The following is a 15,185-nucleotide window of genomic DNA, read 5'->3' as shown; positions in this document are numbered from 1 at the left end:
TAGAGACTGATTTGCACTTATGAATAAATTTGGTGACCAAGAGAGTCACTGACCTTATATTTACTACAAACATTTGTTTTTTTAAATTTATTCACTAAAAACATCAGCTCTGCTCTTTTATTTCCAACTCTTTATTATGGAGAAGCTCGAATATTTACAAAAGTAGACAGAATATTATAACGAAACCTTATGTACTCTTTCATCAGTCCCAATGTAATTAATTCATGGCCAATCCCTACCACACTAACAACTCATCTATTTTCTTCTCTGGCATACTATGTAGAAACAAATTTGAAATATTATGTCATCTCATCCATATTTGAGTACATGTATCTTACAGGGAGTCAAACATGACTAGGCGACTGAATAACAACAACAACAATCTCCAAATAATATGTAGTTTCAAAACATAACCACAATATTATTATTCCACCATAAATGTGATGCTTTATTCGTATCTAAAATCCAGCACCTATCAAATTTCCAATTATTTCATAGATATTTTTAAGTTTGTTTGAATCATGATCTAATAATTCTACACATTGTGGTGTGTTGCTGTTTTTGTATTTTTTTCAATCTATAGGCTTCCTTGATATCTCTTTACATTCCTAGCAACTTAACTTGAAGGTTATTTGTGGTGTAGAGGTTACCATAGCCTGGGTTGTGCTAACTGCATAATATGATGCTGTTTGTAACGTATTCCTCATTCTTCTATCAGAGAAGGCAATGGCACCCCACTCCAGTCCTCTTGCCTGGAAAATCCCATGGACGGGGAGGAGCCTGGTAGGCTGCAGTCCATGGGGTCGCTAAGATTCAGACACGACTGAGCGACTTCACTTTCACTTTTCACTTTCATGCGCTGGAGAAGGAAATGGCAACCCACTCCAGTATTCTTGCCTGGAGAATCCCAGGGACAGGGGAGCCGGGTGGGCTGCCGTCTATGGGGTCGCACAGAGTCGGACACGACTGAAGTGACTTAGCAGGAGCATTCTTCTATTTCTTGAAAATTCAAGGTTGTATTATTTTTCTTTCATTGGTTTTCTTTTGCTTTTGCTTTTTTCCCCGTTTTTAGTCAGAAGAGTCAGTTCTAGATATTGTTTTAATGGTTGCTTATGCTTTGCCTAATATTTCACCAACAATTTCCCTTTTTGTGGCTTCCGGACTTCTTTATCCACGGGTCTTTGCAGCGCCCTCTAGTGCTACAAAATGAAAAAAAAATCTAACCTTCAATTAAAGGATCTGACTGACAACAGTTCTTTTTATTTCACTGTACCTCTTAACATCATGGTCCTCCTCTTCTGAGTGTACTGGCTTGTCAATGACAATTTTAAAATGTGTTCCTGGAGCTAAAAATGATATTCTGTAGGTGGCACATTGCTTTTCTTGATCAGGAGAACATAACCCAGAACAGATTAAGCTTTGAACCTAGTGCTTCCTCTTCCTCCTTTCCCACACCCAAGTCATCTCCACTTAGGTTTCCTTTCCCGCCCAGGAGTCATCTCCACTCCTGGGTTTGGTGAGATAAACATAGACATGATGTAGGTTGCATCTTCTCGTCTTAATTCCACCATCTGTTCTCTGGATAATATAACTTGGGTGCGTAGTTGTTGAACATTCTGGCTGTGAATTTTTAATTCTTTTCTCTTGAGCTCATCAATGGGTACTTTTGTGTTAAATCAGTGCAGCACATAAAATAAATGGCCATTTTTGCTCTAAATTTGGATCATAAAATCGTCTCAAATGTCTGTTACAGAACAGTAAAATGTGGTTCAACTAATAGTAAGAGAAGAATTCCATACATAGTACAAAAACCCTTCTGAACCCTGAAGTTGTATAATAGTTCAGAAGTTGAGAGTCTGAAAAAATCTTGGAAAAAAAAAGAATTTCCTTTAACTAACTCTTCTAGCAAATGCTAATTTAATTGTATATAGGATGTCTACCAAGTTGAATCTATTGCACAAAATTTATATTTTCCTATATTCTGAGGGTTCTTGGACTTGGAGATTCAATTATATGAATATTATTATAAAACATAATATGACGTGTATTAGTTAATTGGCAAATTGAAAACATTACATACTCTACTTTTTAAAAAGTCTTCATTTCAACAAAGTCATTAAGAATTAACTAAATTTTACTTTGTTATCAAAACTACTCAAAAACTCTTTTTACCTTTTGAGTGATACATACTGTCATATAGATGCTGAAATTACTAGTTGAAAGTTCATATGAACCTCAGGAGGCAGAGCTAACTTTGGCACTTGTCTAGGAATAACCGGGCCTCTGGAAAGAAGGTACAAGGCTATTTACAATTCTAAGTCTTAGTGCTGTTTGGAGTCTGGAGCTATACCTAACCTAACCAATGTAGCAGGGTCCAAACCAGAACAGGGGTTTAGTACAGGTCCCTCTTAACCTCTGAATTAACATCAGGCTAAGTGTTAGTCTCACATAACAAAAGGAAGTATTCAACATGACTCTGGAGTCAGAGATCTGGGTGTGAATCCTAGCTACACTGTATATAGCTGTGTGAATTTAGGCAAATTTCTAACCTCTCTAAGTCTCAGCTTCCTATTCTATAAATAGCAGTGATAAAAGTATCTATCTCATTTTGCTGTCCTGAGGTTTAAATGGTCATTATTACAAGCTTAACATATGACATATAATGTCTTCTGAATAAGTGAGTTGTTATTATCATTATCATTATTTGTATTAATTTATCATAGCTAGAATCAAATATATTGTTTCCCTAATGTCCTTTGGGGCTCAAATTTGTTCTAATTTTAGTTCTGATCTATTGCTCTGTACCTGAAACACAATTCCATTACTTCCTTTCTTCTGTCAGATGAAATAATCCAGCTTAGGACATGTAGTGATGATCTATGTGAGGAACTCAGTAAGGTAAACAGGTAAGTCATGCATCATAGCTGAGTAAGTACCACAAAAACATGAACACTATTCTCAGACCTCCCCCAATTACCAATGACCACAAGAGAGCCATATAATATCCATGAGCTTCAGTTTTACAAAAACAGGTGAGGACAGTGGCCTTAGGCTTCCTGAGGAGCTCATCGAGCTCTGTCTTAAGTGCTACAAGCTGTTTGTTTACTTTGTGATCAGTGGATGAGAAAAATAATCTATCAGTAGATGCCTAAGACTACTAATGCAGTGCTTACATTTCAATAATGCGTCCAAAGTGGCGGCATAAGAACTATAACAGATGAGAGGAAAGAATGTTCCAGGTTGACGGAACAACTTGTTCCTTGTGCCAAGGTCCTGGCACAAAAGTACACCTTTTATAGAAGACTGAAGGAAGGCTATTGTAGCTGGGGCATAAAAAGTGAGAATCATGAAGACAAAATAAAGGAGTGTAGCAGAGCAGCAGGCAAGACGCTTTGGATGGCCACAGAGAATGACTGTGCTGCCAACCCTAAAAGGTAAGCTCATCTGAGTTGTCAGTCCAATTATCATTTGAGAAATAGGATTAATAAGGTATCCCAGAAAAGGAAAAAAGTGTATGACTAATCCGTGAAACTCAAATGACAAAGATCCTATGAACGGTTAAAGCCGGAGTACAGGAAATGCTCATCATCCAGGACCTAGATGGTATTTTTATATTTTTAATTTATTATTAACTCAATGATTTTTACAGGTGACAAGAGGTCTTCTGAGAATCCCTTAAATTCTCCACAGGGAGAAAACAGAAACATAAGTTCTATTTTATAATCAGGAATTTTCCTATAAAAATGTTTATTAATCAAGAGCAAAAGGCCTACAGAGCATAATCCACAGGCCAGCAAAAAATGTTTCGGCCAAGTGACCCTGAATCAGTTGGCCGTTCACAACCCACACAGAGGAAGGGAAACATATTCACAGGTATTTAACAACTGGTGTAAGACTAAGTGAGACATTTCTATAGATGGACTTCTTGAAGACAATCTAAAGGCCACATGATGCAGAATATCTAAGGAATAACGGGAAAATGCTATTTATATTGAGCTAGCAAATTCTGAACTAAAATTGGTAAAGAGTAAATTTGATATCTTCGTAGAGAAATGAAAAAACACAAACTAGATTTAAGGGAGCTGACTTCTAATCTTGGCAATGCTGTGGTTTTCAGCCAGTCTCCAAACATTTGAGTTACAGTTTCTCTGTCTGAAAAATGGAGATAATAATGCCAACTTAATTGAGTTGTGTGAGGTATAAATAAGTACATAAAGTCCAGAGCAAAATGCCTGATACATAGCAATCTCTCAGTAATTATTTCTATTAATTTGGGTGCTAGACTAAATTTGTTAGTGGAAGGTGAAAGTAAGACAATTCTCCTTATAAATATTGACTGGAAGTCTTAAACTCTGAAATCACTGTGTGCCCATTCTAATGTCTGTCCAAAGATCCAAAACCACACATTCTCTTTTTCAGTTGTCTGACTGAAAACAAACCAACTCAGCATTAGACTTGGAAGCTGTGAAGAGCACCACCTGTCTGATTTGCTTACAGCTGTCAGAAGCAAATTTTAGATCCACCTCCCAAATTTTTACCCCAACTAGAACTGGACTGTGTCTGTATTCACACTGTTTCAGGTTGTTTTAAAGAATCTTGTACACACACACACACACACACACACACACACACATATATATACACACACACATATACATATGTACATATATTTTGCATACATTCTATTTGAATGAAATGATTGCTATCATGGTCTAAAAATAAAGAGGTAAAAATTAAGCTGTGACATATACCTTTTCAGAATAAGCACTGAAACAGAAAATACTGACTTTCATATAGAATTTATCATGTAGAGGTAAAAGACATGAATGTGTGAAAAGAATCAGAAGCAAAAGCTTAATTACTTTATTTTTAGAATCATACTGATCTACAGTGGTTTTGTGCAATTCCAAACCTTTTCTCTGAATATCCACCTACACATATACACATTTTTTAGGTATATAAATCTTATATATGTGTGTGTGCATATTTATATACTTGAGTTAAAAAGTATAAACAAATTTAAGATCTCCAAGTTGACATATCATAAAGTGAAAATGATCAAAATCAATTCTGTAAGTTTAAACACTCAGTGCAACATTTTAAGTTCATTGTAGTCTCTAGCTTTGTACCCAAATCTTGTCATATTTGCTAGGTATTGGCCCTAACATTGTATGACCATAGCTATTTATAGAGCTGTGGGTGATCACTGTTAACTAGTGGGAACTTTGGTATCACAAAGAACAGTTTCCACATGCAAAATTTCAGAGAAACCTCTTCTCACTCCCCAACACAGAGATCTGCCAGTTTGGGAGACTTCTCAGCTCTCAAACCTACTTCTCTGATCCCATGTAGAATCAATGTGATCAAGATAACTCTCTGAAAGCAACATTCTAAGGGGACACATTGACCATCAATGGGACTGTCAATTTCTACCTCTTTTTACCCCCTAGTCGATACTACTGGAAAATGCTAGCAATACCTTCAGCCGTGATCTCAGTCATGGTGGTTGGAGAAAGGAAAAGGCAGGCAAGAATTCCGGTCAAGTGGCACTCTGCAGGATACCTTAGGACTGGAGGACTCTGATGGGGGCTCTGTGTGAAAGCGGGAGGTCGCTTCCTTTTCCTGGCTGTTCCTGCTGCTCTTTTGTTGTCCTGTTGAACTTGGTCTCTTCTCTGCAGAGTTCTCCCCCTGGAAACAACCTGAGCCCTTTCCAGGCAGCACTTGTGGCTCAGGCAGAAGTATCAGCTTCGAATAAAAATAGCTTCATCTCCCTAGGACTCTTCAGCACTTTTTTTTTTTTTGGCACTCTAGAGGAACACACACACACACACACACACACACACACACCAGTTCACTAGTCCCAAAGAGAGACAGGCCAAAAAAAAAAAAAAAAAGCAAAGAAACCAAAAGTACTGCCTAAGCCCCCGCAGTTTCCCTAGATAATTACAGATTTGGGGATCTATGTCAGAAAACATAAAATAAAGAGCTGGAAGTAATCTTATCCATAATAGTTCAGATTTATTCTTAGTGCCCTTAATGCTCAGAACATTCCTCATCCCCTTATTTGGTGTGGGGAGGGTCCTGTAATGTCTACCAAGAGCAAAGGGGAGGGTAGTCTTGTCATTTTCTCCAAGTTGTTTCCCTATTGGTCTAAATCCACTTAGCAAAAGCAGTTATTTATATAGGGCTACACTTGAAGTTGCAACTATTAAATCCTGAAGCTTTCTTGTAGGAGATTAAGATTTTCCAAACACTGGCCAATAAGAAATATGTAACGAAAAGTTGTATTGACATTTGAGAAGTGATGAATTACTAGATTTTTCATTCTTTTCAATACTTTCATGAAAACAAAATACCTGAATTTATCTATGCAATAAAAGATAGGAAAGGTAGTATAAAGTTTAGAAGTCCATAGCTCATATTTTAATAAAAAATTTCAACTTTTCTCTACCTCAACTTCAAAAAAATAAAATAAAAAGGATCACAGCAGCCAACAATTAGCCAAATTGGCTGATTAGCATTTCACCTTCCCACTACTAGACAGGTGCTAATGAGCAGAGAAATATTCAATAGTTGGCAGATAGAAGGAGAAGGAGAATCAAAGGGCATTGATAATCACACACTCTAGCCAATCTGTGAATAATCAGAGGTTGGCTACACTTATCGTTTATTTTATTCTCACATTCAACCTAACGGATGCTTGTGGTTTAAACTTTTAGCCTTAACTTGCTGCCTTTGGTTGCCAGAACCTCTTGAATTTGCACGGTACTTCAGAGATCAGAAAGCAAAGTCACACGTGTTGCTTTAACATCAGAAGAGTCTACAACAGCTGTATTCTTTGCATGTTGGCAGTTCTGTATTTACTGCCCAATTCCTACAAAAGAAAGTGCTCATATACCAGCCAAATAAATGGGTTAGGGAGTAAGCAATCTTAATTCATAAAAGAGGAAATAATTCAGGTAACACTCATGATTTATACAAAATTCTATACCTAGGGTTAGGCTTGAGGCTTTTGACTTCAAGTCTGATCTTTCTGAAGAGGCAAGACTTATGGCTTACAGTAAGGGAACCACAACAAATTAGGTCCACCATTAGATGGAAAGGCTTTGATGGTGGCTCAGTGATGCATCCACCTGATGATGCAGGAGACATGGGTTTGGTCCCTGGGTTGGGAAGATACCCTGGAGGAGGAAATGGCAACCCACTCCAGTATTCTTGCCTGGGAAATCCCATGGACAGAGAAGCCTGGCAGGCTACAGTCCAAGGGGTCACAAAAAAGTCGGACAAGACTTAGCTACTAAACAACAACAAAAATTGATGGGAAGATGCGAGCTCCTCCTAGCACTTCCCTAGAACACGGGGTTGGTGTCTATTTTTTACAGCGGGGAGGAGGTAACCTAAAAGCAGAACCCTCCTCACTTTGCTCCCAAAAGCATCTCCATTCAGTATCGCCATACTGCTTCTAACTTGAAGAAAGCATTGTGCTTTGAATTTCCGTTTCTCAATCACTTTTGTAGTCTTTCACTGTAGTTAACTGATAAAATAGTAATACCTTGTGTAACTCATTAAGAACTCACATTAAAATGTTCAAACAAGACTACAGTGCAAGATTAGTGATTGATGTTACTCTTAAATTCCCCATCACTAATTTCATGTCATACTAGAAACAAAAAGAAGAGTAAAAATACTCTAGCTAAACATGTTTACGGGGTAATAAGTTTTTTAACCCATTTATTGGAAGAGTTGATGAATTTTCTTAGATATTAAGAACTCAGTATATTTCTCATTTTGAAAAGTTACTAGAACTTTTTCAACTTATTTGAAACCCAGTTCATAAAATACGTCTTTGAGTTTCAAGTGGAACTCAGAGAAGCTTTCCAAAACAAAGCAACTGACATTCTTCTAAAGGTACACATCTCATTCTTCAGGACATTCAAAGGACAAAATATTACAAACAATACATTTGCTTTTCTTCTTCTTTTTTTTTTTTATTTGGTTTTCTCATTTTAACATGTATTCGCTTTAACATGATCTCACCAATTTATTGGGATCTTTCGAGATGACCTAAAAGTGATGATTCTTGCTTCTTTCAGTGACAGCTTCTGATGTACTTTCATACTTTTCATTACTGTAGGATCAGCACAAATAAACTTATTTTGGTTTTGCATACAAGGATACTTGTTCCTATATGCATTATTAACTGACTTGGTCTTAAATAAGTTGATGAAAAACCATGAAAAGTTTTTTCCTCTAGAAAATGCTTCATTTAGTCCAAGCTGCATCTCCAACCTGATTATACTGATCATTACCCCTTGTGATTTTCACTAGATATTCTAAATATTCAAGTTAGCAGCCAAAAATATTCATTCTTAGAGCATTAAAAAAAAATATCTAGCTGCTCTGTCAGCTGTTATCATAAACTAACAATCATTAAAACATACTCTGTAGTTGACTCTGAGCAAGATATTGTCATCTATGCTGAATTTTATAATATAAAAAAGATTCAGAAGGCAAGGAGAGCTTTTTTATGACTTTTGGTTTCCACCAAAAAAACAATCAAAAAACAATTTCATTTTAAAAAATTAATTACTTAAAGATCATACTACATTGCCTTGCTCAGTGCCAATTTTTATAGAGTAGTGAATAGAGATATAAATGGAAGTAAGTAGCCAGTTATCATCCATCACCTATTTCTTAAGGACTAGGGATATTTGAGAGAAAGTAAAGTTAGAATCACATCTTAAGATCTTCTGTTTCTTAATTTACAGATATGAACAGCTTACACTTGAAAAGCCTATACCTAAATTGGTGTTAAACAGAAGAAGAATAACTAAAATTATATAATATTATATGTTTATACAGAGTGGGAGTAAATTTATAGGTATTTAATTAGGATAGAAAGTACTCATTACTTGACCTTAAAATAATGATAGGTGTAACTTTTATAAGTTTTCAGATTAATTTTAATAGAAGGCAAAAATAACCAACTAGATTGTTTGGGGAAAAAAAGGAGGGAAGGTGGGGGACAGATGTCATGATATAAGACAGCTTTATATATTAGCTAACAAACTGCAAGTTCTGCCTTGGTTGAAGTGGCTTAGGGGGTAAATAGAAATCCTTTACTTTTGGCTTCACGGGTGAAGAAATATGGCAAAAACAAACTAGGTGTGTAAAGAATTGGCTTATTAAACTTTAGAATGAAAAAATACAGAAGGAACGAGGATCACTGAAAGTGAACTTGGGGACTATTTGACTGCATTTGCTTTCATCTGACCTTGTAATCCCATCACCTAACCTAGAAATGAAGCTCACTTGATAAACTTAAGTCTTCAGAATCACAGGAAAAGCCTCAATTGAACCATTAGTTCATTAATCTTACTTCATCTCAGCACTGCTGTTCACTTTATTTTAAATTGTTTGTGTTCTATTTGTGTCATGGAAAAATCTCATTCTGTCCTCCTTACTTTCTCTAAATGGCCTGTGCTCATTTCTTTAACCAAAGGTTGAAAGTCACTCCATAGGTTTGGCTTACCAACTGATTATTTAGAAATGGTGCAATCCAGCTCGTTTCAAATGACAGAAGGCATTCCAGTGCAATTAAAAACTTTCCTCCATTTAACTCTGACTCATGAGTAGCTGAGTCTCCAGTATCAGGCTTCACACACATTTGACATTGTCAAACATTTCCCTCAGAAGCCTGCCCACGTCAATCTAGCCTTCAATTAAGAAAGGCAGCGGATGCCCTTTCTTCTTAAAGATTCCTTTCTCTGAAGAGCCAGCTTCTGTCTACTGCCACTGTCCTCTTCATGAGGATTGGCAATATCCGGTAGTAGGTGCCCCTGTGGAGTCCATAATACAGATTTTTGCTCACTGCTCTGAAGTCTATCACACACAATCTTCACTCTGTGGTCCTGGTTACTAGTCAACGGGAATTTATGGCTTATGCTTTTCGGTTTGCTTATAAAAGCATAAATAGTTTTCTTATAAAAGATAAATTATTTGCTGCCTAGTTCTTAGACACAAATTTTTCTCTAAAATTAATATAAATGGATATTTCTATTTGTTAATTTTCAAAAAACTCACAGTATAATCATTTTGTGTTTTACATTTTGATGCTTTGCTTTATCAATGATATAATCTGTTATACCTGTTTATCACAAATGAATACCAACTAGAGGACTAACTTTGGAAGCCTGCCTGTAAGTAAGGAAATAACATATTCATTCCATTATGTTTTCTGTGTGTGTCTCTCTCTCTCTGTCTCTCACATACACACTCATTACTCTTCTCTCAGCACTAGGTTAGGTTTTAGTGATATCAAGATAAATAGTAGAAGATTTTGTTTTCAAGGAACTCATAGTCTAGTAGGAGAGTAAAAAAAGTTATACCGAAAGTTATATAATGCAGCCTGGTTAGTCCTAAGTACAGAAACACTATGCATTGAATGACAGGAAAGAAGTTTTAATGCAACAGGAAAGGCTTTAAGAGTAAGAAATACTAGAATTGGGTCTTAAAGTGTAAGAAATTACTTAAATAAATGATCGATTGAGGACACACTTGCCAAATAGAGGAAATAACTATCAAAGAATTATAAAGGTTTAAACATAATGAACTTTAAATAGTTCAGTAAGATTTGGTCACAGGGTACTTGGAAGAGAGCTCCATAAGAAGAAACAATGGAAAAAAAAGAACCTGATACTTAAGTGCCTTATAAGTCATACTAAGATTTTTGGATTTAACTCCAATTTAGGATGACACTGAAGTATTTCAAGCAAAAACAGGAAATAATCAAATTTATCTTCTCGAAATACTGGATTCAACAACAGTGATGACTACAGTCTCCTTAAGACAATTTTAAGAGAGCCTTAGAAATAGAAGCCGGATTAAAGAATATGAGGCAAATGAGAGATCATAAAATGGAACAGAGAACTTGGAATATACTTCAAGGAAGCTTATGTGAAAAGCTAAGGAGAGATGGATTAGGAATTAGGCTACTGCCCATAGGGTGGCAAAGAGTTGGACATAACTGAAGCGACTTAACACACATTAGGTACTGTAGATTTTTTAAGATTAGGAAAACCTTGACCATGTTTTCCTTTATAAGAAGGAATATAGGAATGAGGGAGAGATTAATGACCTAGGAGAGAGGAAAGGGAAGGAATTTAGAGAAAGCGTCAAGCAAATGGAAGGGCAAAGACAGAGCTCATGTGGAGAGTATTTCTGAAGAAAAATGAAAAATTCTTAGCAAAAAGAACTAAGATGGGACAAATGTGGATAATTCTGACTTGTGAAAGGGGAAAAGGAAAGGAATTCATGCCTGATGCCATTATTTTCTGTGAGCCAGTGTCATCTGCTGAGAAATGAAGGGTTAGAGGTTAGAATGACATATTGAAGAAAGTTCTGAAGGCTTCACAAAGCTGCAGAAGACAGAGGCAGCTTCTTAAGCAAGTGCGGAGTTCCCCTGAGAGGCCAGTGAGGCTAGAGACCATGAGTCTGCAGTATCAAACCAACTTACATTACTTAGTATAACCAAAGGGGCAAAAACAAAAGAACTCCAAATACACCTCCTTCAACATACAAATAAAACATATCCCTCTCAGGTTAACAGGTGAGTGGGCAGTTATTCATTCCCATGGGGTCATTTACAGATTCAGGGTGACGGCAGCTCTATCATCCTTATGTGGCTTCCCTCCAGTTGGCTGGAGAAGGGAATGACAACCCACTGCAATATTCTTGCTCGGAGAATTCCATGACAGAGGAGCCTGGTGGGCTACAGTCTGTGGGGTCACAGAGAGTCAGGCACGACTGAGTGACTGCCATGCCTCCAGTGGGCAAAGACAGAAAGCTTCACAAGGCTATGTGGGTCAAGCCTGAAGCAGCAAGGAGCACTGCTGCTTCGACCCCACGGCGAGAGTGTAATTCTTGGTCCTACCTATCTGCCAGGGGGAGAGGACTGGGGCTGGCCTTGAATAGGCCTCCAGTCCTTTTACAAGGACTGGATCTCTGCCACAGGCCTATTTTTGAGTCCTCCACAGACATGTTAATAGACTGAGCACTGGAGTGAAGACGTAGGTAGCTGGTCCGAAATCTCTGGGCAAGTGTAGCCTTCAAGAAAAATTCGGGCTAAAGTTAAGCCAAGGCGAGAGCAATACAGAGATGACAGTTTGGGAGAAAATATATGATTGAAAAGGCCTTTATTTTAAGTAGTGTGTACGGATTATCGTACATACTTATAAATGAATCTTTTTGCATTCAGGATGTGGATTACCCTTAACTGCTAAACACAGGGAGAGCTGTAACACACTATGAATATGCATGTGAATGAATTACAAAGACACACCTACCAAGAATTAAATCATCTCGAATGACTTGATATCAGGACATCTGACTTCCATTTTTATAAGCAGGATTTTGGTTTTCTTTTAGCATTTGTTTATCCAAATCTCTTTTCTTTCTCTCTCTCTCTACTTGACCAAGGGAGAGAACTACCATCTGAATGTGTCCCTGCAGAGTATTTCATCAATTCAAATTAAGGATGTATTTTACAGTTGTCACTGATATATGACTTTGAGAATATGAACTGCTATATAAATGTTAAATGTTCCCATCCTCATGAAAATCACATTTCACCTCAGAGCCGTGTCTGGTTTTGCTATTCATTATTCATTTGAAGTCAGAGTTTTCCATTTCCAATGTTATAATTAATTTGAATATTATTAAATGTTGTCACAAATAGCAGATTGTCAGCTTTCCTTGACCTCCTAACGTGTATGCATTTGTTCTCATTTTAAATAGTTTATTTTTGTTCTTCATCTCCTTCAAACCAAAACAGAACCATTTGCTCTGGGTCTCTAAAAATTCCATTTAACAAAATAGATCCATTCCTCCTTTTACTCCGTACCCTTTCATTTAACAGGAGTTATTTTCTGTCTTACACGCCCCCAACAGTGTCAGCCTGACTACCTGAAAGCCATTGCGTGTAGGATTTGCATTAGGAAAAAAGTACGTGTTTTGTCAACTTTACATCCCACACAGAAATCGTGGGCTCTAAGTTTAGAACAGAATTTCAAACCATTATAAGTGGTATTTCATGCTGGGCACAAGTTGGAGTTGTGAAAGACACTAGGGATATAAATTCATGCTGTCTTGGCACAGTCAGTAAGTTGAATATATGGTTGGATATGAAGAATAATGTAGAGAGTATCCCGGTCCCAAAATGTATCACCCAGTAGGAAAGCCTGTTATATACAAATCAAAGGTTCAGTCATATCATTTAAAATTGAATTTGAAACTTTTCTATTAAAAGGCAAATAACATTTGGAATAAAAATTAAGTTAGCAATTGGAAGGCACATACCCATCAGAGTCAGAAAAGCCACATTTTTTGACAACTGTGCCATTTTGTACACTTTACTTATTTATCAGAGCATCTTTTTCTACAAGCCTGCATACAGTCTTGCAACCTTCTCCAATGAAGTATTCCATGAAGCCACTACAGTTTATCCTAGTTGGCTCTGACTATGAACTTAGATGTCTTCCCAGGTGGCGCAGTGGTAAAGAATCTACCTGCCAATGCAGGAGATGCAAGAGACGTGGGTTCAATTCCTGGGTTGGGAAGAGCCCCTGGAGTAGGAAATGGCAATCTACTCTGTATTCTTGCCTGGGAAATCCCATGGACAGAGGAGCCTGGTGGGCTACAGTCCGTGGGGCCGCAAAAGAATCGGATGCAACTGAGCACAAGCAAGAAGTATGAACTTAGCCATGCCGTGAGTCTGGGAAGGGATTCAGAAGGATGGGTTCAGAGGGTTGAGACCCCACTGGAAAGACTAATAGGGGCATTTCCAATGCCAAACTTCAAGAACCTCTAAATTTAGGGGCTGCTGTACATAAGTGCTTAGAATTATAATCTGCAGAGACAATCAATTCTGACAATTCACTATCTCATTGGAACTATAAAAATCAGCAGCTACTTCAGCTGGTTCGAATTAGAAGGATATATAATTTTGTTTTTGCTTTGGAAACGTCGTGGACTACAGACACATTTGATTTAGTCACTGATTGCATTTACATTCCACTAGATTAATCTGGTAGCATCATACTTTTTATTTTTAACAGAAAGCTTAAAAGCAAAGGAATGGAAAAGAAAAATGTTATTACAAGAAAAAAATTATTAAGCACTTATTCACTGGTGGGGCACTTATTTCAAAGTATGATTAGTTTAGTGATGTCTAGGACATGTAAGTTTATAGTTTTAAGGATCTTAGAAACAGATGAAGCTAATTTGGTTATTTTACAGAGGAAAGAACTGAGTGTTAGAAAGATTAACTTGTAGCCTGGTGGGCTACAATTCATGGGGTTGCAAAGGGCCGGATACGACAGAGCGGCTAAGCACAGCACAGCCCCTGAATCCTAAAAAGAGGTAGACAGTTTTAAATATCTTTGAATCCAGGGATGCGACAGTATCACCGGTACTTTATTTTTCAGTTCTGTTCTTTGCTATATATTTACTTAATTATCTCTCACTTTGTAAAGACATTTTCTGTGTGATCAAATGGGCATTTTCCATGTGGGCATGGCTATATAAATAGTCCCTGCTTCACTCAGGTCAGTTAAGATTATGACTCCAGACGAAAGAGACAGCTGCCTTTTCCCAATATGTATATATAAATATTACCGGGAAAAACTCTTATTGGTCTGACCTAATCACATCCTCAGTTAATCTCCGTGACCAGAACAGTGGGACACTTTGATTGCTGCAAGCCAATCTTTTGTACTGGGGAGTGGCTCAGTACAGTAATTGGCAGTCTCATCAGAAACCTCCAGGATAAGGGAGAGAGGAGGGCAGAGAGGAGCAGTTGCCCAGGGAGGATGATGCTATTGTCACAAGACAGTGAGGAATATTAAGCTGACCAAAACAGATGTCTCCTTGATCGTGAGTATCACTAGACACACACACACACACACACACACACAGAGTCATACATACTTCTTCCCAGATATGTATACCAATACAACTACCCCACATACAATTAAAAACACACCCACCTCTTCCTCTAAATAAAAATCATGTCACTTGATTTATCTCTGAGTGATGAGAAATACTCTTGACCTGGTTGACATATGTATTTCAGTAATTATGAATTTAAAGTTAAAAATAAATGTAGATGATCTATACTCAGCATACAA

At 37.2% G+C, this 15,185-nt stretch overlaps 1 protein-coding gene across 27 annotated transcripts in view; it reads right to left on the bottom strand.

Moving 5' to 3' along the window:
• Nucleotides 1-5,765, bottom strand: part of TRDN (triadin) — a 386,030-nt gene extending 380,265 nt beyond the window's left edge. For all 27 annotated transcript variants that reach the window (XM_070449854.1, XM_070449856.1, XM_070449855.1 and 24 more), the window contains exon 1: nt 5,480-5,765. In XM_070449854.1, the coding sequence (XP_070305955.1) occupies nt 5,480-5,501 (22 nt within the window). In that variant the 5' untranslated portion in view covers nt 5,502-5,765. The remainder of the gene's footprint in view (nt 1-5,479) is intronic.
• Nucleotides 5,766-15,185: the final 9,420 nt, after the last annotated feature.

Source organism: Odocoileus virginianus, chromosome 19 (genome assembly GCF_023699985.2).
Source record: "Odocoileus virginianus isolate 20LAN1187 ecotype Illinois chromosome 19, Ovbor_1.2, whole genome shotgun sequence".
NCBI classification, from domain to species: domain Eukaryota; kingdom Metazoa; phylum Chordata; class Mammalia; order Artiodactyla; family Cervidae; genus Odocoileus; species Odocoileus virginianus.
The sequence above is the reverse complement of the archived record's forward strand: the minus strand, read 5'-3'. Positions and strand labels throughout refer to the sequence as shown.